The 21,607-nt window shown below is 58.3% G+C and overlaps 1 protein-coding gene across 1 annotated transcript; it reads left to right on the top strand.

The window, feature by feature from the left end:
- The first annotated feature begins 1,804 nt into the window (after positions 1-1,804).
- TUFT1 (tuftelin 1) lies at positions 1,805-21,139 on the top strand. Its single transcript, XM_032713163.1, has 13 exons — positions 1,805-1,947; positions 6,280-6,354; positions 6,437-6,541; positions 7,329-7,415; positions 11,208-11,288; positions 11,522-11,593; positions 12,645-12,761; positions 14,410-14,538; positions 16,325-16,419; positions 17,898-18,003; positions 18,143-18,226; positions 19,166-19,266; positions 20,196-21,139. Exons 1-13 carry the CDS (start codon positions 1,888-1,890, stop codon positions 20,248-20,250), a joined length of 1,167 nt encoding a protein of 388 aa, XP_032569054.1. The 5' UTR covers positions 1,805-1,887; the 3' UTR covers positions 20,251-21,139.
- The last annotated feature ends 468 nt before the right edge of the window (positions 21,140-21,607 follow it).

Raw genomic sequence — 21,607 nt, 5'->3', positions numbered from 1 at the left:
AATCCCGCTTCCCAAACCCCTCTGGGTCAGCCCACGATGTCCCCAGTGGCTGCTTGACCCCTTCTGTGCCTCAGTTTCCCCCCCGGGTGCTGCAGAGGTTTGGGAGGCTCCGGGGTACCCGCAGGGAGGAGGTGGCACAGTTTCAGCACTCCCAGTGCTGGAGTTTGCCAAGTTCTGGACTTTACCGGCCCCGAGGGAGCCACATCCTCCATCCCACAGGGAATCCCACTGCCCAAACCCCTCCAGGTCAGCCCTCGGTGTCCCCACTGTGCCTCAGTGTCCCCCCAGGCACTGCAGAGGTTTGGGGGGCTCTGGGGTGCCCGCAGGGAGGAGGTGGCACAGTTTCAGCCCTCCCAGGGCCGGAATTTGCCAAGTTCTGGACTTTACCGGCCCCGAGGGAGCCACATCCTCCACCCCACAGGGAATCCCGCTTCCCAAACCCCGCCGGGCCCGGGGTGTCCCGGCCCCGGGGCTCCGGAGCGTGGCCCCGGTGACCGCACGGGGCTGGAACGTGGCCCCGGCCCGGGCCGAGCCCGGGGCGAGCTGAGCTCATCCCGCGGGAATGCGGCAATTAGGGACGGAGGTGACACTCCCGGGCCACCCGCGGCAATTAGGGACGGAGGTGACACTCCCGGGCCACCCGCACACGGTGCAGGAGCAAGGGCGGGGACACGGGCAGGGATGTGGCCACCGACCCCACCGGGCCGGCCCCCCGGTGCCAAACGGCCCCTGGGCGCGGGGGGCCGGTCCCTGGCGCGGTTTGGGGCACCCTGGCACGGCTCGGTGTGGTTTGGCACGGCGTTGGCATCACCACGGCCCCCACGGCTCGGTTTGGTGAGGCTGGACGGGGGGGGGGTGGAGGGGCTTGGGGTGGGTTGGCACAGCTTTGGCACAGCTGGGTACATCTGGGTTTGGCTTGGCACGGCTTTGGCACGGCTGGGTGTGTCTCTGAGCATGGCTTGGCACAGCTTGGCACGGCCGGGCATGGCTTTGACGTGGCTCAGCGTGGCTTTGGCACATCTGGGTTGGGCTTGGCATGGCTTTGGCATGACTGGGCACGGCTTTGACCCGGCTCAACACAGCTTTGTCACGGCTCTGGAATGGCTGGAACAGCTTTGGCATGGCTCAGCACAGCTTTGGAACGACCGGACAGGGCTTTGGCACGGCTCTGGAATGGCTGGCACAGCACTGGCACGGCCAGACAGGGCTTTGGCACGGCTCAGCACGGGTTTGGAACAGCTGGACAGGGCTTTGTCATGGCTCTGGAATGGCTGGCACAGCACTGGCACGGCCGGACAGGGCTTTGGCACGGCTCAGCATGGGTTTGGAACAGCCAGACAGGGCTTTGGCACGGCTCTGGAATGGCTGGCACAGCACTGGCACGGCCGGGCACGGCTTTGGCACGGCTCAGCACAGCTTTGGAACGGCCGGACAGGGCTTTGGCACAGCTTTGACGTGGCTCGAGACGAATTTGGCACGTCTGGGCCTGGCTAAACGTGGCTTTGGCACGGCTGGGTTTGGCTGATCAGGACGTGGCAGAGCTCGGCACGGCTTTGGCACAGCTTTGGCACACAGCTGGGCACGGCTTTGGCGTTGCCAGACTTTGCCTTGGCACAGTTTAGGCGCGGTTTTAGCCCGGTTTTTGGCACCGTTTCCCCGCGGCTTTGGCGCGCCCGGACCCGCCTTTAGTCACCTGGGGATGCGACGGGCGTGGCCACCTGGGGGTGGGCGTGACCCAACCCTGGGGCGTGGCCACCTCCCAGGCGGGTACCTGTGCTGGGCGTGGCCCTGGGCGTGTCCCCGCGGGTGGGCGTGTCCCCTGCGGGCGGGCGTGTCCCCTGTAGGCGGGCGGGCGGTGGGTCGCGCCCGGGCAGTCTCGGCGGGGCCATGAACGGGCTGAAGGGCTGGTGCGCGGTGCTGGACGTTCGGCCCCACGGCGAGAGCCCGGTGAGGACTCCCCCCTTCCCCCGGAACCCCCTCCCCGTGACCCCCCGTGTGCCGCGACCCCGCGGTGGGGAGGGGGACGCGCCCCCCCGGCCCCGGGGAGCGCTGCCCGACCCTCTCCCCTCTCGCCCCGCGGAGCTTCGGGGGGTCCCCGGGGGGCTCGGGGGGGGCTCTGGGGGGTCCCCGAGGGGCTCTGCGGCCTCGCCTTCCCCCGGGGGGGTGTCGGGGTCGCGCCCACCATCCTTCGGACGACCCCCGAGGGACCCCCCGGCGTTGGCGCTGGGCTCCCACCGTCCTCCCCCGCAGATCCCGGGAAAGCGCTTCCCGAGGGATCCCGGGAATGCCGGCCGGCACATGGTGCCGCGGAGCCATCGGGCCGCCCCCAAAAAACGTGGCTTTTGGGGGGGGGTTGGGGGGTAACGCGCCCCTCGAGCGGCTCCCGGGAAGGAAGGAGGGGTTGGGGGGCGATGGGAACAACGAGCAGCGGCTTCTCCCCCCCTGGAATTCGAGCGAATCGTCCCGATTTTTTCTTCTTTCTCTTCCTCGTCTCCTCGGGTTTTCCCCGGCGCCGTCCGCGGCCGGGACGGGCCCTGGGTGGGGCTGGCGGCGCCCCAAAAACCGGCCCCGCGCCGTCCTGGCGCCCCGGATTCCCGGGAATGGGGCGAAGCCGGCGGCGGTGCCCGGGAGAGCCCGGCTCATCTCGGCTTTTGGGGGGCCGGAGGGATCTCCCCCCTCCAAAAAAAATACAGAGTCGGGCCGCCTTTTTTTCCCCCGTGCCGGCTGCGGGTGACTCAGCTCTGAGTCTCCTCAAGGAGTCTCCTCATTCCCGGCAGCTTTTCCAGCCTTATAAGGAGCGATCGCGGCGTTGGGCTCGTCGGTTAATGGGGTTGGGGCAGATAAGCGGCTCCAGCGCCGGCGATCCCCAAAATTCCGGCTGCTGATCCTCCCAGATACCCCCCTCCCCAGCCTTGGCTCAGGTCAGGCCTGTTCCCGGGCGGGACAGACAGACGGACGGACCTTCCCGAGGGTTGCAAAACATCGGGATCGGCGGCCGCGGGGCCCTCGGATGTGGTTGGGATTCGTGTGGTTCCCCCTTCCCAGGAGCCTCCTCCCTCCAGAAGGTGTTGGACGGTGCAGAATAGGCCGAAATGTTTTAAAACTGGCTTCGGAATTCCTGAAATCCCCCTCCTGGTTGTCCTCGTTTCCGCGGGGATTCGGCTCTCGGGGGTTGTTTGGACCCACGGGGGTTTTGGGAATGTCTCCTCAAATGAGCTTCCTGCCCCAAAACCCTCCAACTGCTGGAGCTTCCCTGCAGCCCAGACCCGGCCAAACTCTTCCCATCCCGGTTAATTCCCAAGGAAAAGCCGTAAACACACACGGCCAGGCTGGAATAACTCCCGGGATGCACAGCTGGGGGGGGGTTAAGGAAGGATTTTCTGTCCAAGGTGGGTTTTTTCCCAAGCTGGAGCCCAGCGTGGGGCTCTCCATTGTCCTGGAAAAGCCTCCTGCTTCCCTGGAAAATCATGGAGGAGGCCCCAAAGCCGCCTCCCCTCAGCTCCAGGGCTGGAAGCGGGAGGGGGGTGTTGGATTTAAGGCCAGGCAGGAGGGACAGGAGCAGGGCAGGATTTGGGATTTGGGACCTCGGAGCTCCGGCTTGGCCCTGGAGGAGCCACTGAAACTTTGGGAAAGCCCCCAAAATCCCCAAATGAAGTGTTTCTCCTCCTCTCCTCCATCCTTCCTCGCCGGAGCCGAGGCAAGAAGGGGGCGGCTCCATCCTGGCCTCCTGCACCTGCCTCAGCTTCCCTAAAAAAACATTCCCTGGAAAAAAAAAAAGCCGGATTTCTTCCCTGGCGATCCAGAGGGTGTCCCTCAAAATAGGGAAACTCGTGTCCTGATGGAGCTGGGATTTGCATGGGCTGGTTTCCTGCTGAGTTGAGCCGGGATTTGGAAGTGCCGGTGCTGGTTTAGTGCTGGTTTAGGGCTGGTTTAGGGCTGGTTTAGGGCTGGTTTAGCGCTGTTTTAGGGCTGGTTTAGCGCTGGTTTAGTGCTGATTTAGTGCTGGTTTAGCAGAGAGTGGATTTGGGAGGGTCGAGTGTGGATTTGGGGGAATGGAGAGATTAGCGCTGGTTTAGCGCTGGTTTAGCACTGTTTTAGCACTGTTTTAGTGCTGGTTTAGCACTGGTTTAGTGCTGGTTTAGTGCTTGGCTCCATGGTGGTTTTATCCAAGAGCAGGTTGGGTGGTGATGGTGTTTTTTTTGGGATGGGAAGTGTCCACGTGTGGAAGTTTTGGCTGCAGGGATGGAAATCGCTCCGTGCTTGTTCCTCATCGGGGCGAATCTTCCCTGGGAGAGAGAATTCCTTGGCAGATCGATGGGATTGGGAATGATGGGATTGGGAACATGCAGGATCCCGGTGCTTGTAAACAAAGCTGGCAGTGAGGATGTTTGGGGGAGGCCTTTCCCTGGATCCCACTGGATTCCGGCAGCAGGGAGATGCCGAGTGGTGCCGCCCTGAACCCTTTGCCTTCCCTAAACCCCCCTAAATCCCAAATTACCCCCCCAAAACCCCCCCAAACCCACAGAGCCTGCTGAATCCGGCTGCTCCCGAGGCTCCCTGACCGAATTTTCCAAACTTTGCCTGGGAAAACATTCCCTGGAGGAAGAATCTCCCCGGGAGCATCCGGTTAAACAATCACGAGGGGGAGCGGATCCCGAGCGAAGATTTTTTGGGATCAAAGAGAGGGATTGGAGGGGTCTGGCCCCGGGTGGGCGTGAGATCCAGGGGAGCGGATTCCCGAGGATTTGTGGGAGTTCACACACGGAGTATTTGGGAAACAAACTCGGCTTGTTGGGACTTGGAGGGAGCCTTTGGAGGCGGGAACACCCCGCCGGGGCCTCGGGAGGAGGGTGACGTGGCCCAGGGCGTGGCCCAGGGCGTGGCCCGGGGCGTGGCCCAGGGGAGGGATCCATCCACGGAGCTGCCTCTGGAGAGCCCGCGGGACACGGAGCAGCTCCGGGATTCGGGATCCTTTCCCAGGATCCATCCGGGAGAAGGACGTCGAGGTTTTTGGGTGACCCCCCCCGGAGCATTTTTGGGTGCCAGAAGCGTCTCTGGGAGCCCCAAAACTCCCCTGGGTGTGGAGCATCTCTTGCACACCTCCTGGGATTGTGGGATCACGGAATGGGATGGGTTGGAAGGGCCTTGAAGCCCTCCCAGTCCCACCCCCCCTGCCAGGGACACCTTCCACGGGAGGAGGTCGCTCCAAGCCCTGTCCTGATCCTGGCCTTGGATCAGCTCAGTGGATCCTCCAGTCCCAAGGGGTTGGATCCTTGTCCTGGATCACTCCTTTAACCCCAGCAGGATCCACTCCTTTAACCCCAGCAATGTTCACTCTGATCCCAGCAGGATCCACTCCTTAAATCCCAGCAGTGTTCTCTCTGATCCCAGCAGGATTTTCTTGTCTAATTCCAGCAGGATCCACTCCTTAAATCCCATCAGTGTTCACTCTGATCCCAGCAGGATTTGCTTGTTCAATCCCAGGAGGATTTTCTTGTTTAATTCCTGCAGGATCCACTCCTTTACTCCCAGCAGTGTTCACTCTGATCCCAGTAGGATTTACTTGTTCAATCCCAGGAGGATTTGCTTGTCTAATTCCAGCAGGATCCACTCCTTTACTCCCAGAAGTATTCACTCTCATCCCAGCAGGATCCACTCCTTTAATCCCAGCAATATTCACTCTGATCCCAGTAGGATTTACTTGTCTAATTCCAGCAGGATCCACTCCTTTACTCCTGGCAGTATTCACTCTCATCCCAGCAGGATTTGCTTGTCTAATTCTATCAGAATCCAATCCTTTAATCCCAGCAATATTCACTCAAATCCCAGCAGGATCCACTCCTTTAATCCCAGCAGTGTTCACTCTGATCCCAGCAGGATTTGCTTGTTCAATCCCAGCAGGATTTTTTTGTCTAAGCCCAGCAGGATCCACTCCTTAAATCCCATCAATATTCACTCTGATCCCAGCAGGATCCACTCCTTTAGTCCCAGCAGGGTCCACTCGTTTAATCCCAGCAGGGTCCATTCGTTTAATCCCAGCAGGACCCACCCCTTTAATCCCAGCAATATCCACTCCTTTAATCCCAGCAGGACCCACTCCCTTAATCCCAGGTGAGCTCCTCGTCCGCGGCGACACCGACCCGGGCCAAGACTTCCAGGGAGCCCCAAAACCTGAATTTGCACTTTAAACTTAAACTTTAAATTTAAAACTGGGAAAAAGGCCGAAGTTAAGCCTGGGACCGAGCCTAAGGTGGGACTAAACCCTGGTCTGTGTTGCAGGAGAGTGTGAAGGTGCTGCGGCTGACGCTGCCCCATGAGCTGCCGGGCGAGCGGCGCGAGCAGGCCAAGCAGAAGGTGGGTGAAATCCCGGCTCCAGGGAGGAATTCCCGGGATTTTGGGGGTGCTTGACTGATTGGGAAATTCCCCCCCCCTGCAGCCAGTGGGAAAAGCCTTCGCCATGGTGGCCAACAGGTCCAGCAACGGGCACTCCCTGGCCTCGGAGTGCGTCAAGTCCAACGAGGGCGACGAGGAGATCATCAAGGTGCCGCCTCGGGATCCCGAGGGAATGGGGCTGGGGAGGGGGGTTGGGGCTGGAAAGTGGGGGGTTTGTCCGGGAAAAAGGGTCCCAGGGTCGGGTGGGAAGGAGAGGGGTTGGGGTGGAAGAGGGTGGGGGGGATGGAGTGTGGATTTGGGGGGATGGAGAGTGGATTTTCAGTGTGGATTTGGGGGATGGAGTGAGTGTGGGTTTGGGCGGGATGGAAAGTGAATTTGGGGGGATGGAGTGTGGATTTGGGGGGGTGGAGTGGGAATTTGGGGGATGGAGAGTGGATTTGGGGGGGTGGAATGTGGATTTGGGGGATGGAGTGGGAATTTGGGGGGATGGAGTGGGAATTTGGGGGGATGGAGTGGGAATTTGGGGGGATGGAGTGGGAATTTGGGGGCATGGAGTGGGAATTTGGGGGCATGGAGTGCAAATGTGGGGGATGGAGTGTGGATTTTCAATGTGGATTTGGGAGGATGGAGAGTGGATTTGGGGGGATGGAGTGGGAATTTGGGGAATTGAATTAAAAATAAAATTCAGACTAAACCCCATGTGATGGACAACCTGGAAAAAGACTTTCAGGGAGCTTAAAAACAAGCTTAACTTTAAGCTTGGAATTAAGTTTGGGGGTCACACAGGAGGGGGAACAGCTCTTAAAAACCCCGGGGATGTTTAAATCCGGAGGGAAAGCACACGGAGAAGGTGCTTTGGGATGGGATGGGATCCTTGTGCCATTCCCAGGATGGATTTGGGATGGGTTTATCTCAGTCTGGGCCTCTCTGGGCAGGTTTATCTCAAGGCCCGAGGCGAGGGCAGCACAAACCACGAGGAGAAGGTGACCCAGCTCAAGAGCGAAGTCCGGTACATCCAGGAGGTAATTCCAGGCCCGGGGGGGGGAAATTCCCATTCCAAAGGTGTCTGGAGTGCCCTGATTCCCTTGGGAGCATCCCGAGGTAATTCCCATCCCAGGGGGTCCAGGATGCCCCAATTCCTGAGGTAATTCCTATCTGAGGGTGTCCAGGATGCCCCAATTCCCTTGGGATCATCCCGAGGTAATTCCCATCCCAGGGGGTCCAAGATGCCCTGATTTCCTTGGGATCATCCCGAGATAATTCCCATCTGAGGGTGTCCAGGATGCCCCAATTCCTGAGGTAATTCCCTTCCCAGGGTGTCCAGGATGCCCCAATTCCCTTGAGAGCAGTTCCCAAGGTAATTCCCATCCAAAGGTGTCTGGGATGCTCCGTTCCCTTGGGATCATCCTGAGGTAATTCCCATCCCAGGGGGTCCAGGATGCCCCAATTTCTTTGGGATCATCCTGAGGTAATTCCCATACCAGGTGTCCAGGATGCCCCAATTCCCTTGGGAACATCCCGAGGTAATTCCCATCCCAAGGGGTCCAAGATGCCCCAATTCCCAAGGTAATTCCCATCCCAGGGTGTCCGGGATGCTCCAATTCCCTTGGGATCATCCCAAGGTAATTCCCATCCCAGGGTGTCTGGGATGCCCCAATTCCCTTGGGATCATCCCAAGGTAATTCCCACGCCAGGGTGTCCAGGATGCCCCAATTCCCTTGGGAACATCCCATTCCCTTGGGAACATCCCTTGGGAAGAGTTTGTTGCCTCTCCAAGGCCCCGCTCTAATCAAGGCCATCAATTAGTCCCCGCCTGACTAATTGCTCTGCTCCAGGGCGGAATTGTTCGGGAATTGCTCGGGAATTGCTCGGGAATTGCTCGGGAATTGCTCGGGAATTGCGGTGCCTTTTCCCCCCCAGGGTGATCCCGGCCCCACCCAACGGTTAAAGGGCAGTTTCCTTGGAATGTTCCCTTGGAATGTTCCCTTGGAATGTCTTGGCTCCCAAAGGGAACTGGAGGAGGAGGAGGAGGACCTGGGAATTTTAACCCTTTCCTTGGCTCCTGCTGGGAATGGTTTTGGGAAAAGGGGGAAGTGTCCTGGGATGGGATCGGCCTTAAAAACGTGGGAAATAAATCAGTTTAAATTGGAATGTGGGAGCAGGTCCTGGGATGGGCAGATTGGCCTTAAATATGTGGGAAAAATGGAAAATAAATCAATTTAAATTGGAATGTGAGAACCTGTCCTGGGCCAGGCAGATTGGCCTTAAATACTCGGGAAAAATGGGAAATAAATCAATTTAAATTTAGGAGGAGAATGTCCTGGGCTGGGCAGTTTGGCCTTAAAAAAAATGGGGGAAAAGGGGAAATAAATCAATTTAAATTGGAATATGGGAGCAGGTCCCGGGATGGGCAGTTTGGCCTTAAATATGTGGGAAAAAGGGGAAATAAATGAATTTAAATTTAGGAGAAGGAGAATGTCTTGGGCTGGGCAGTTTGGCCTTAGAAAAAAAAGGGGAAAAAGGGAAATAAATCAATTTAAATTTGGAAGGGGGAGAATGTCCTGGGATGGGCAGTTTGGCCTTTAAAAAAAAAAAGGGGAAAAGGGGAAATAATGAAATTTAAATTTGGAAGTGGGAGCAGGTCCCGGGATGGGCAGTTTGGCCTTAAAAAAATAGAAGGGGAAAAGGGGGAAATAATTTAAATTTGGAAGGAGGAGAATGTCCCAGTTTGGTCTTAAACACATGGGAAAAAGGGGAAATAAATCAGTTTAAATTTAGGAGGAGGAGAATGTCCTGGGATGGGCAGTTTGACCTTAAAAAAAAGGGGGAAAGGGGGGAAATAAATCAATTTAAATTCAATTTAAACTCCCGTCAGAGCCATTTCTGAGCCCCAGGGGTTGATCTGAGAGGGCGTCTCCAGATTTTTTAGTCATCCTTCCGACTCCTCTGCCAAAAAACTGGATTTATTTTTTCCCTAATCCAAGAGAAAACAGTCTGTTCCTGCCCGGGGCTGCTCCGGGGTGTTGCCACCCAACCTTTATCTCCCCTGCTTTTTATCCCTGAGCTTTCCCATTCCCGGGGTTTTTGGGGCTTCAGCTCCTCCAATCCCGAGTTTTCCGGTGCAGGAATTGGGTTTAAAAGGGCTGGAGAAGCAGGAATTGGGTTTAAAAGGGCTGGAGAAGCAGGAATTGGGTTTAAAAGGGCCGGTTTAGGACGAGTCGAGCGGGATTTTGGGATTTTCCGGCTTGGAACAGCTGGAAAAGTCGATTTTGCCTGGGAAAAACAGGAGAGGAAGAGCCCAACCAGTTAAAAGTCAAGGTGGTGGCACCGGTTTTTGTTGGCATCCAACTGGGGGGAAAACCCTGGGAATGTCTCGATCCGGCTGGTTGTTGATCCAAGAGCTCTGGAAAACTCCTTTATCCCGGCCAAAATCCGGGGGTAGGGGCTGATCCGAGCACTGGGAATGCTTGGAGGAGGTTTTCCTGGGAGAGGAGTTGGTGGCCAGGGCTGGGAATCCTTCCCTGGCCCGGGAGAATCCAGGAGGAGAATCCAGGTCATGGCTGTTGTGACCTTGGGGAGCCAGGAATGAGCAGCCAGGACAATCTCCAGAGGATCCCTTTTTTTTTCCCTCCCTCTGATTCGGATTCCTTTGGATTCCTGTTGATTTATCTCTTGATCTCTCCTGGTCTCTCCTTGATCCACTCCCCCCCATTTTCCCTCAATTCCTCCTTGATATTCCTCTTGGTTCCTCTTGCTTCCCCTTGATTCCTCCTGCTTCTCTTTGATTCCTCTTGGTTCCTTTTTGGTTCCTCCTGCTTCCTTTTGATTCCTCCTGCTTCCCCTTGATTCCTCCTGCTTCCTTTTGATTCCTCCTGCTTCCCCTTGATTCCTCCTGCTTCCCCTTGATTCCTCCTGCTTCCCCTTGATTCCTCCTGCTTCCCCTTGATTCCTCCTGCTTCCCCTTGATTCCTCCTGCTTCCCCTTGATTCCTCCTGCTTCCCCTTGATTCCTCCTGCTTCCCCTTTATTCCTCCTGCTTCCCCTTTATTCCTCCTGCTTCCCTTTTATTCCTCCTGCTTCCTCCTGCTTCCCCTTGATTCCTTTTGTTTCCTCCTGCTTCCTCTTGGTTCCCCTTGATCCTTCCTGCTTCCCTTTGATTCCTCTTGATCCTTCCTGCTTCCCCTTGGTTCCTCCTGCTTCCCCTTGGTTCCTCCTGCTTCCCCTTGGTTCCTCCTGCTTCCCCTTGGTTCCTCCTGCTTCCCCTTGATTCCTCCTGCTTCCCTTTTATTCCTCCTGCTTCTCCTTGATTCCTCTTGGCTCCTCCTGCTTCCCCTTTATTCCTCCTGCTTCCCTTTTATTCCTCCTGCTTCTCCTTGATTCCTCTTGGCTCCTCCTGCTTCCCCTTTATTCCTCCTGCTTCCTCTTGTTTCCTCCTGCTTCCCCTTGGTTCCCCTTGATCCTTCCTGCTTCCCTTTGATTCCTCTTGATCCTTCCTGCTTCCCCTTGATTCCTCCTGCTTCCCCTTGATTCCTCCTGCTTCCCCTTGGTTCCTCCTGCTTCCCCTCACTCCATCCTGCTGTATTTTGATTAATTTGGGACCTGCTGCCTCCCCTCCAGCCCAGCTGGGGCAGCTGTAGCCCAACTGGATCAGCTGTAGCCCAACTGGATAAGCTGTAGCCCAACTGGATCAGCTGTAGCCCAACTGGAGCAGTCATAGCCACCCCCAAGGCTCGGCCGTGGTCAAGGAGGATTTTTTGGGGGGGCTGAGGGACCCTTTCCAGGCCGAGCCAGCTGAATTCCCGTTGCCTTTGCCAGGCTAGAAGTGCTTTGAAGAAGCTGCGGGAAGACTTCAGCAGTAAACTTGAGAGCAGACAAGGAGCTCGGGAGCACCCACAGGTAACGGGGGCGCGGAATCCCCTTTCCGGGCTGGAAAACGCTCCCCGAGGGGGTTTGTGGTGGATTGAAATCCACGGTTCAGAGGCCAGAGTTGCACGAGGAGTCAGGCAGGGAAGGGCTCTGGGCCGGGCAGGGGAAGGTTTGGCTGCAGGAACCTCCCCCCCCCCGGGGTTGGAGCGACCCCAGAGGTGCCGCCGGAATCACGAGGTCTCCGTGTCCTTGGAATTGTGCAGGTGGAGCTGGAGCAGCACAACGGGAGCTGGAAGTGCCCCGAGAGGCTCCGGGGGGACTCCTGGGAGGAGCAGGTATGGAAGGGGAAAAGGGGGGATTTCGGGAATTTCAGTGTCATCCCCGGGAATGTTCGAGGTCGGGTGGGAGACGGGGCTTGGGGCGACCCGTGATGGGCTCAGTGACCTGGGAAAAGCCCTTTCCCACCAAATATTCCATGATTTTGGTTTAATTTGATGTTTTCATCCTGGCTTTGAGGCTGAGCCTGGTCCCACAGCAAACAGGGTCAGGTTAGAAATTCCATAGATAGAATTTCCATAGATAAAAATGCACTTTTGGGGGGTTTTACCCCTCCTTAAAAAGCAACCCGGAGTTTTTGAGCACCAGGGGATGACAGGAACCTCCCTGGACATCCCTCCAGCTTTTCCAGGGGGAGATCACAGAGCCAGGGAATCCTTGGGGTCGGGAAAAGACCTTTTGGGATCATCCAGTCCAAACCAGAGGCTCCAGGCTGGGATTTTAGGCTGGGATTTTAGGCTGGGATTTTAGGCTGGGATTTTGGGGCTGGGATTTTGGGGCTGGGATTTTTGGGGCTGGGATTTTTGGGACTGGGATTTTTCGGGCTGGGATTTTTAGACTGGGATTTTTGGGGCCGGGATTTTTAGGGCTGGGATTTTTGGGGCTGGGATTTTTCGGGCTGGGATTTTTAGGGCTGGGATTTTTGGGGCCGGGATTTTAGACTGGGATTTTAGGCTGGGATTTTGGGCTGGGATTTTAGGCTGAGATTTTTAGGCTGGGATTTTCAGGCTGGGATTTTCAGGCTGGGATTTTCAGGCTGGGATTTTCAGGCTGGGATTTTCGGGCTGGCATTTTGGGGCTGGGATTTTTTTGGGCCGGGATTTTTTTGGGCTGGGCCCGCTCTTGGGTTTCAGGTTGCCCAAGTGGCCTCCTCCTCCTCCTCCTCCTCCAAAAACAAGGGCTGGCAATGCCACGGGGATCCCGAGGAGGGCTGGGAACTGGAGCTGGAGCGTGGGAGGCGAGGAGGGGAGCGGGGCAGGGGTGTCACCGGGGTGTCACCCACGCCAGGGTGGGGGACCCTTTTGTACCTCCCGACTCATCCCTGCCCAGGAGGAGGAGAACTGCTCCAGCCAGGACGTGGAGACGCTCCAAGAGACGGCCAGGAGGCTCCTCAGGAGGCTGCAGGAGGCCGAGAAGCGCCATCAGTTGGAGAGGAAAGCCTTCGAGGTGACCCAAAAACGGGGAATTTTGTCTTATTTTGGTGTTTTTCGAAGCTTCGCAGGAGCCCTGAGGGACACGTTGGGGCTGCTGGAGGTGTCCACCTCCTCTTCCTGCTGCTCCCCTCCCTTCCTGCTCCCCAATTAAGGGGGTTAATTGTCCCCTTCGGGGTGTTTTTTGGTGCCTGCTCACGGCCCGGATGGGCAGGGCCGGGCTGTGTCACCCCAGGGCCGGTGACAGCGGTGACACCCCCGCTCCCAGTCCCGTCCCACAGGCCAAACTGGTCCCTGGCAACCTGAGGGGGGATCCCCAGGAAGTGGGTTTGAGGGGTGACACAGAGGATGCCCCGGGGACGTCCGTCCTTCCCCGTGGGAAGTGGGGTGGGTTTGGTGGCATTTCGGGGGCTCTGGTCACCCGTGGGGGTGACATCTCCACCCCGGGGGGGGTGTGTTCCAGGGGGCCTTTGATCCTGCCACGTGTTGGACCTGCTCTGCAGCTGTTGGGGGGACCCATGGGGGCACCTTGGTCCCCTCTGAGCTGCTGAGATGTCAGTGGGGGTGTGAGGTCACCCTGGGGCTGGTGGTCCATCCTTGTCACCTTTGAGCTCCTGAGCTGTTCCTGTCGGTGTGGGCAGTGGCTGAGGTCATTTCCTTGGACAAGTGACCCATCCTGGGGCTGGTGACCCATCCCTGTCCCCTCTGAGCTCCTGATGGTGGCCAAGGTCACCCCTGGGGCTGGTGGCCCATCCCTGTCCCCTCTGAGCTCCTGATGGTGGCCAAGGTCACCCTGGGGTTGGTGGCCCATCCCTGTCCCCTCTGAGCTCCTGATGGTGGCCATGGTCACCCTGGGGCTGGTGAACCCATCCCTGTCCCCTCTGAGCTCCTGATGGTGGCCAAGGTCACCCTGGGGCTGGTGGCCCATCCTTGTCCCCTCTGAGCTCCTGATGGTGGCCAAGGTCACCCCTGGGCAGGTGACCCATCCCTGTCCCCTCTGAGCTGTTCCTGTCAGTGTGGGCAGTGGCTGAGGTCATTTCTTTGGACAAGTGACCCATCCTGGGGCTGGTGACCCATCCCTGTCCCCTCTGAGCTCCTGATGGTGGCCAAGGTCACCCCTGGGGCTGGTGGCCCATCCTTGTCACCTTTGAGCTCCTGAGCTGTTCCTGTCGGCCTGGACAGTGACTGAGGTCATTTCATTGGACAAGTGGCCCATCCTTGTCCCCTCTGAGCTCCTGATGGTGGCCAAGGTCACCCTGGGGTTGGTGGCCCACCCTTGTCCCCTCTGAGCCCCCGGAGCTCTCCCGAGTCCCGGGGCTGGAGGCAGTGGCCACATCCCAACCTGGGGCTGGTGGCCCCGTGGGCAGGTGGTCCCAGAGGAGCCTGAGAACCCCCTGGAGCTCCTGGAGCTTCTCCCTGCCCTTTGAAGTGCTTTGAAGCCCCAGAACCTTCCGAAGGGCTCCTCGTCTCCGAAGCACCGTCGGGGTGTTGGGGCCGGGATTTTTGGGGCCGGGATTTTTGGGACCGGGATTTTTGGGGCCGGGATTTTTGGGGCCGGGATTTTTGGGGCTGGGATTTTTGGTCTGGGAGCACCCACAAGGCTTGGGAATGTCACCCAATGGCTCTGGTGTTCCCAATAAAGCCTTTCCCATCCTGTTTTCCAGAGGAAGGTGGCCCAGTACCAGGAGGAAGCGGAGCGGGCGAGCTCTGCCCTCCGGAGAGCGGAGAGGGACGTGGAGCAGAAGGAGGTGCAGGTGGATGAACTCCAGAGGCTCCTGGCCGGGATGGAAAAGGTACCAGGCACCTCCAGGGGGGTCAGGATTAGTGGAGCCAGGCCTGGGAATCAGACCCAGGGAATCAGTCCCGGGAATCAGACCCAGGAATCAGACCCAGGAATCAGACCCAGGAATCAGACCCAGGGAATCAGACCCAGGAATCAGACCCAGGGAATCAGTCCCGGGAATCAGACCCAGGAATCAGACCCAGGAATCAGACCCAGGGAATCAGACCCGGGAACCAGACCCAGGGAATCAGACCCAGGAATCAGACCCAGGGAATCAGACCCAGGGAATCAGTCCCGGGAATCAGACCCAGGAATCAGACCCAGGAATCAGACCCAGGGAATCAGTCCCGGGAATCAGACCTGGGAACCAGACCCAGGGAACCAGACCCAGGGAACCAGACCCAGGGAACCAGACCCAGGGAATCAGACTCGGGAACCAGACCCAGGGAACCAGACCCAGGGAACCAGACCCAGGGAACCAGACCCAGGGAATCAGATCCAGGAACTAGCCCAGGGAATCAGATCCAGGAACCAGCCCAGGGAATCAGATCCAGGAACCAGCCCAGGGAATCAGACCCAGGAACCAGCCCAGGGAATCAGACCCAGGAACCAGCCCAGGGAGCCAGAACCCTCCCCGCAGGGCTCGACTTCCCAACCAGGTCTAACCCGATATCCAGCTGCTGGGAACCCACTGGTGGGATGGGAAGGGGCCTTTCCCAGGTCCAGAAGAGCTGGTTGCTCCGTGCAGGCTCCCCCAGGTCTCCTGGAAGCGCCGTCTAGACAGTTGTGCTCGTGGGGCATTCCCACAACCTCCAGCATTATCCTGTTATTTTTTTGAGCTCCTGACACGATTAAAGTCCTGAATGTGACAATGTGGGATGAGCTGAGCTCTGCTCTTGGGGCAGAGCCCGAGGGAAGGGCTGCAGCTGTGGCTTGGGGGGGGGGTTAGAGGGGTTTAGGATGGGTTTTAGGGGGGTTTAGGATGGGTTTTAGGGGGGTTTAGGATGGGTTTTAGGGAAAGGTTCTTCCCCCAGAGGGTGGTCGGGCACTGGAGAGGGAAATGGTGATGGCACCAAGATGCCAGATGGTTGGGAAGGGTTTGGGAAAGGCCCTGGGGCACAAGGGGACGTGTTGGGGGTGTCCTGGGCAGGGGCAGGAGCTGGGATGATCCAAAGGCTTGGGCTCGATGATCAGGGGTGGGATTGGGGGATCAGAGGTGGGATTGGGGGATCAGAGGTGGGATTGGGGGATCAGATGGAATTGGGGGATCGGAGGTGGGATTTGGGGGATCGGAAGTGGGATTGGGGGATCAGGTGGGATTGATCAGAGGTGGGATTTGGGGATCAGAGGTGGGATTTGGGGATCAGAGGTGGGATTGGGGGATTGGATGGAATTGGGAGATCAGAGGTAGAATTGGGAATCAGAGCTGGGATTTGGTGATCGGAGGTGGGATTGATTGGAGGTGGGATTGGGGGATCAGAGGTGGGATCAGAGGTGGGATTGGGTGATCTTGCAGCCCTTCCCCAACCTCAGTGATCCCCTCCTTCCCTGATCCTTCCAAATGGGGACATCCCCCATCCCTGTGATGGATCTGGGGCCGGACTCATCCCGTATCCTTAGGGGGGGGTGTGAAAGCAGCGGGACATCCGTCTGTCTGTCCATCCCTCAACTCCATCCTGGTGCAACCCCCCCCCAGCAGATCCTGGGTGGCCATTCGTGCCCCCCTGTGCGTATCCCGGTGTTTTCCACGCGGGATAACTCCCATGACTCCCCCCTGGCTCTCTCCTCCTCCTCAGGAGCGCCGGGGTTTGGTGGCCGAGCTGAGGGACGGGGAGGCCGAGCTGGGGCGGCTGCGGAGCCTGGAAGGGGAGAAGCTGGCCCAGCAGGAACGGTGAGTCCCCTGGGGGCCCCCCTGGAATGCTGCCAGCTCCTCTCTCCTTGGGAATGCTGCCAGCTCGGGGAATCCTGCCAGAGCCGCCCCGGGTCGGGGTGTCACTCACTCACTCACTCACACACACACACAGAGCTCCGTGCCCTGGCACATTCCTGGGCAGGGCAGGGCGTGCTGGCCCTGCCTGGCCTTGCAAAACACCTTCCCTGCACCCCCAGAGGTGATTCATCCCCCCCCAAATAAAAAAAACCCTGGAATTCTGCCTGGCTCCCGGAGATCCCGGAGGTTTGGGAGCCCCGGGAGGCTCCGATCCCGCCCGGCTCCGCCGCTCCAGGGGCTCATTGGGGACGGGGTGGTTGTTCCCCTGGGAGCCCTCTGGGTTTGTGGTGTGGCTCTTCCTGCTCTTCCTGTGGTTTCCAGGCTTTGTGGCTCTCCTGGGATGGGGTTTGTCTGTCTCTCCCCTTCTGCTCAACCCCAAAAAATCCCGAGGCTGGAGAGGAGAGACCACAGGGCTCCAAGTTTTTGGGGTGGGTGTTCCCACCGGGCTGCAAGTTTTTGGGGGTGGGTGTTCCCATAGGCTGAGTTTTTTGGGGTGGGTGTTTTTGGGGTGGGTGTTCCCACAGGCTGCAGTTTTTGGGGGTGGGTGTTTTTGGGGGTGGGTGTTTTTGGGGGTGGGTGTTTTTGGGGGTGGGTGTTTTTGGGGTGGGTGTTTTTGGGGGTGGGTGTTCCCACAGGCTGAGTTTTTGGGGGTGAGTGTTCCCAGTGTTCCCACAGGCTGCAGTTTTGGGGGTGGGTGTTTTTGGGGTGGGTATTCCCACAGGGCTGCAGTTTTGGGGTGGGTGTTCCCACAGGCTGAGTTTTTGGGGGTGGGTGTTCCCACAGGTTGTGTTTTTGGGGTGGGTGTTTTTGGGGGTGGGTGTTCCCAATGTTCCCACAGGCTGCAGTTTTTGGGGTGGGTGTTTTTGGGGGTGGGTGTTCCCACAGGGCTGCAGTTTTGGGGGTGGGTGTTTTTGGGGTGGGTATTCCCACAGGGCTGCAGTTTTGGGGTGGGTGTTCCCACAGGCTGAGTTTTTGGGGGTGGGTGTTCCCACAGGTTGTGTTTTTGGGGTGGGTGTTTTTGGGGGTGGGTGTTCCCAATGTTCCCACAGGCTGCAGTTTTGGGGGTGGGTGTTTTTTGGGGTGGGTGTTCCCACAGGGCTGCAGTTTTTGGGGGTGAGTGTTCCCATAGACTGAGTTTTTTGGGGTGGGTGTTTTTGGGGTGGGTGTTCCCACAGGGCTGCAGTTTTTGGGGTGGGTGTTTTTGGGGTGGGTGTTCCCACAGACTGAGTTTTTGGGGGTGAGTGTTCCCAGGGTTCCCACAGGGCTGCAGTTTTGGGGGTGGGTGTTTTTGGGGGGGTGGGTGTTCCCACAGGCTGTGTTTTTGGGGTGTGGGTGTTCCCACCCATCCTGGAGGTTTGTCCCCGTGTTCCCTCTCCCAGGGTGGCCCAGCTGGAGAAGGAGGTGGCCACGCTGAGGGAGAAGATCCACCATCTGGATGACATGTTGAAGAGCCAACAGCGCAAAGTGCGGCAGATGATCGAGCAGGTGAGGGCAGGAGGGATGAGGGGAAGGGCTGGGAAGGAATTCCCAAAAAAGAAAGAGCTCCCTGGGTGCTTCTCCAGCCCCATCCATCCATCCACGGGAAGGGGTTCCCAAGAACCCTTCTTAACTTGCCTCCCTGCAGCTCCAGAACTCCAAGACAGTGATCCAGGCCAAGGATTCCACGATCCAGGAGCTGAAGGAGAGGGTCTCCTACCTGGAGGCTGAGGTGGGTCCCAGAGGGTTCGGGGGGGGTCGGATCCGAGCTCCTTCCCATACCTGAACATCCTTTTCCATGGGGAAATTCCTCCTGGTGTCCAGCCTGACCCTCCCCTGGCACAGCTTGAGGCTGTTCCCTCTCATCCTGTCCCTTGTTCCCTGGGAGCAGAGCCCAACTCCCCCCCCGGCTCCCCCCTCCTGTCAGGGAATTCCAGAGCCAGAAGGTCCCCCCTGAGCCTCCTTTTCTCTGGGATGAGCCCCCCCAGCTCCCTCAGGAGTCCTCCAGCCCCTTTTCCTGCTGCTCCAGCCCCTCCGGACACGCTCCAGCCCCTCAGCGTTGTCGTGAGGTGCCCCCAAAATTCCCCCCTGGAATGGGAGCTGTGACCCCACCCGTCCCCAGCACGGAGGGACAATCCCTTCCCTGCTCCCCCGGGGCTGGAAAACCCACCTTGCTCCCAAGTCCTGCTCCCAAGTCCTGCTCCCAAGTCCTGTTCCCAGTTCCTGTTCCCAGTTCCTGTTCCCAGTTCCTGCTCCCAGTTCCTGCTCCCAACTCCTGCTCCCAACTCCTGCTCCCAACAACTCCTGCTCCCAACAACTCCTGCTCCCAACAACTCCTGCTCCCAACAACTCCTGCTCCCAACAACTCCTGCTCCCAACAACTCCTGCTCCCAACAACTCCTGCTCCCAACAACTCCTGCTCCCAACAACTCCTGCTCCCAACCACTCCTGCTCCCAACAACTCCTGCTCCCAACAACTCCTGCTCCCAACAACTCCTGCTCCCAACAACTCCTGCTCCCAACAACTCCTGCTCCCAACAACTCCTGCTCCCAACAACTCCTGCTCCCAACAACTCCTGCTCCCAACAACTCCTGCTCCCAACAACTCCTGCTCCCAACAACTCCTGCTCCCAACAACTCCTGCTCCCAACTCCTGCCCCTTCTCCTGCAGAACCTGGAGATGCACGACCGGATCGAGCACCTGATCGAGCAGCAGGTCAGCCGGGGCGGGCACAGCGCCAGGGCCCGCTCCAAGTCGGAATACGTGAGCAGGTACGGGGGGGAACACACGGAATTCCGACCGGGAAGGGGCTGCTCCGCGGGTCCACGGCCGGGCTGGGAGGTGCTGCTGGGTTTGGGGGTGCTCCTCTGGGCTTGGGGGTGCTCTTGGGAAGCAGGGATGCTCTAATGGATCAAGGGATGCTCTTGGAGAGGAGGGAGGCTCCTGTGGATTTGGGGATGCTCTCCTGGACTTGGGGATGCTCTTGGGAAGCAGGGAGGCTCCTCTGGATCTGGGAATGCTCTTGGATAGCAGGGAGGCTCCTCTGGATTTAGGGATGCTCTTGGATAGCAGGGAGGCTCCTCTGGATTTGGGGATGCTCTTGGGAAGCAGGGATGATTTAATGGATCTGGGGATGCTCTTGGGAAGCAGAGATGGTTTAATGGATCTGGGGATGCTCTTGGGAAGCAGGGGTGCTCTAATGGATCAAGGGATGCTCTTGGATAGGAGGGATGCTCCTCTGGATCTGGGGATGCTCTTCTGGGCTTGGGGGTGCTCTTGGGAAGCAGGGAGGCTCCTCTGGATTTGGGGATGCTCTTGGGAAGCAGGGATGGTTTAATGGATCAAGGGATGCTCTTGGATAGCAGGGAGGCTCCTCTGGATTTGGGGATGCTCTTGGATAGCAGGGATGCTCCTCTGGATCTGGGGATGCTCTTGGGAAGCAGGGATGCTCCAATGGATCTGGGGATGCTCTTGGGAAGCAGGGATGCTCTCCATGAATTGGGGATGCTCCAATGGATCTGGGGATGCTCTTGGGAAGCACACCCCTTTTTTTCCCACATCCCCATTCCCTCACCCCTCCCTCAGCAGAGCCCAGGGCAGCCGAAATCCCTTTCTAGGAGGGGACCATCACCCCTCAAGCCCCTTTTCCTGCAGTTTTTTCCCCTTCCTCCGGCTGAAAACCCCCCTTTTCCTCCCGCAGCAAGAGGCTGACGGGCCCCAAACCGCTGCCTCTGATCCGAGTGGTGGAGACCTGATTCCCAGGGGGCCCGGGCCGAGCTTGGACTCTTCCCCTTGGCACGGTTGGCTCTGGATTTTTCCCTGCTTGGCTCTCGTGCTCCGGCCTCGGGACCCTTCCCGGAGCCTCTCCCGGAGAGCAGCCGAGGGCGGGCGGAGCCCCGGGGCGCTCCCGGCGCGAGGAAAGGAGGTTTGGGAAGCAGCGTTCCTGCGGGATCCCAGCCCAGCTCCCGGGGCTGGAAGTCGGGATAATCCCCCCTCCTGAGGTGGATTCGCCAGTCCCCTGGGTGTCCCAGCAGGGCCCCCTCCCCTCCGGATAAACCCGGGGAGATTCATCCGTCGCTTTTGGGGTTGAAAACTCTCCAGACGCAAAGATTCCGCCTTCCCAAAGAAATTCCTCCCCCATGAGTCGGGAGCCTCCCACCTCCCACCTCCAGCCCCCACCTGGACCCGGCCAAAGCCTCACCCTTCCCAAAAATCCGCCTCTTCCCGTGCTTTTCCCTCCCAGTTTAGACCCCCGGGGCTGAATTCCCAGTATTTATTTCCAATAAATTATTGGTGTCTCCCGAGGATGTGGAGACGGGCACAGGCTGCTGGGAATTCCCGGGAATGCGGCCCAGGACTGCCCATCCCACGTTTGACCCGGGAAACACCAACCCAGCTCCCCCCCTGGAGCTGGTTTTTATTCCCTGTTTTATTCCCTGTTTTCCTATAAAAATACATCGTCTGCCTCCGATCCCGCCGGCTCCGGGTGGTTGGAAGGTGGGAACAGCGGGAATCTGGGGGGGTTCCTGTGCTTCCAGGTACTCCTGGATGGGGGTTTTCCAGCCTTTTTGTGTCCCAGCCCGGCTCTGGGGCCTCTGGGTTGGAATTCCACCCAGAGTTTGGGAAGAAGGAGGGAAAAAGGTGGGAAGGAAAAGTGGGAGGAGGAAGGAGAGGAGGGAAGGGAAGGTTTGGGAAGGGAAAGGAAGGTTTGGGAAGGGAAGGTTTGGGAAGGGAAGGTTTGGGAAGGGAAGGTTTGGGAAGGGAAGGTTTGGGAAGGGAAGGTTTGGGAAGGGAAGGTTTGGGAAGGGAAGGAAGAAGGAGGGGAAAAAAGAAGGAAGGAAAGGGAGAAAGAAGTAGGAGGGAATGGGAGGAAGGGCAAAAGCCAGGGAGAGAGAGGAAGGTGAATATTCCTGGGGAATAAATTAGAATAGATCCCGGGAATAAATCAGAATATATCCCAGGAATAAATTAGAATAGATCCCGGGAATAAATTAGAATAGATCCCGGGAATAAACCCTGACACATCCCAGGAATAACAAATTATCCAGATGACAGGGATGGGAGGTTTGTTTCCCTGGGAATTGAGGCAGAGGCTCCTCCGGGGCCGGAGCA

This window comes from Chiroxiphia lanceolata, chromosome 29, assembly GCF_009829145.1.
Source record: "Chiroxiphia lanceolata isolate bChiLan1 chromosome 29, bChiLan1.pri, whole genome shotgun sequence".
NCBI classification, from domain to species: domain Eukaryota; kingdom Metazoa; phylum Chordata; class Aves; order Passeriformes; family Pipridae; genus Chiroxiphia; species Chiroxiphia lanceolata.
The sequence above is the reverse complement of the archived record's forward strand: the minus strand, read 5'-3'. Positions and strand labels throughout refer to the sequence as shown.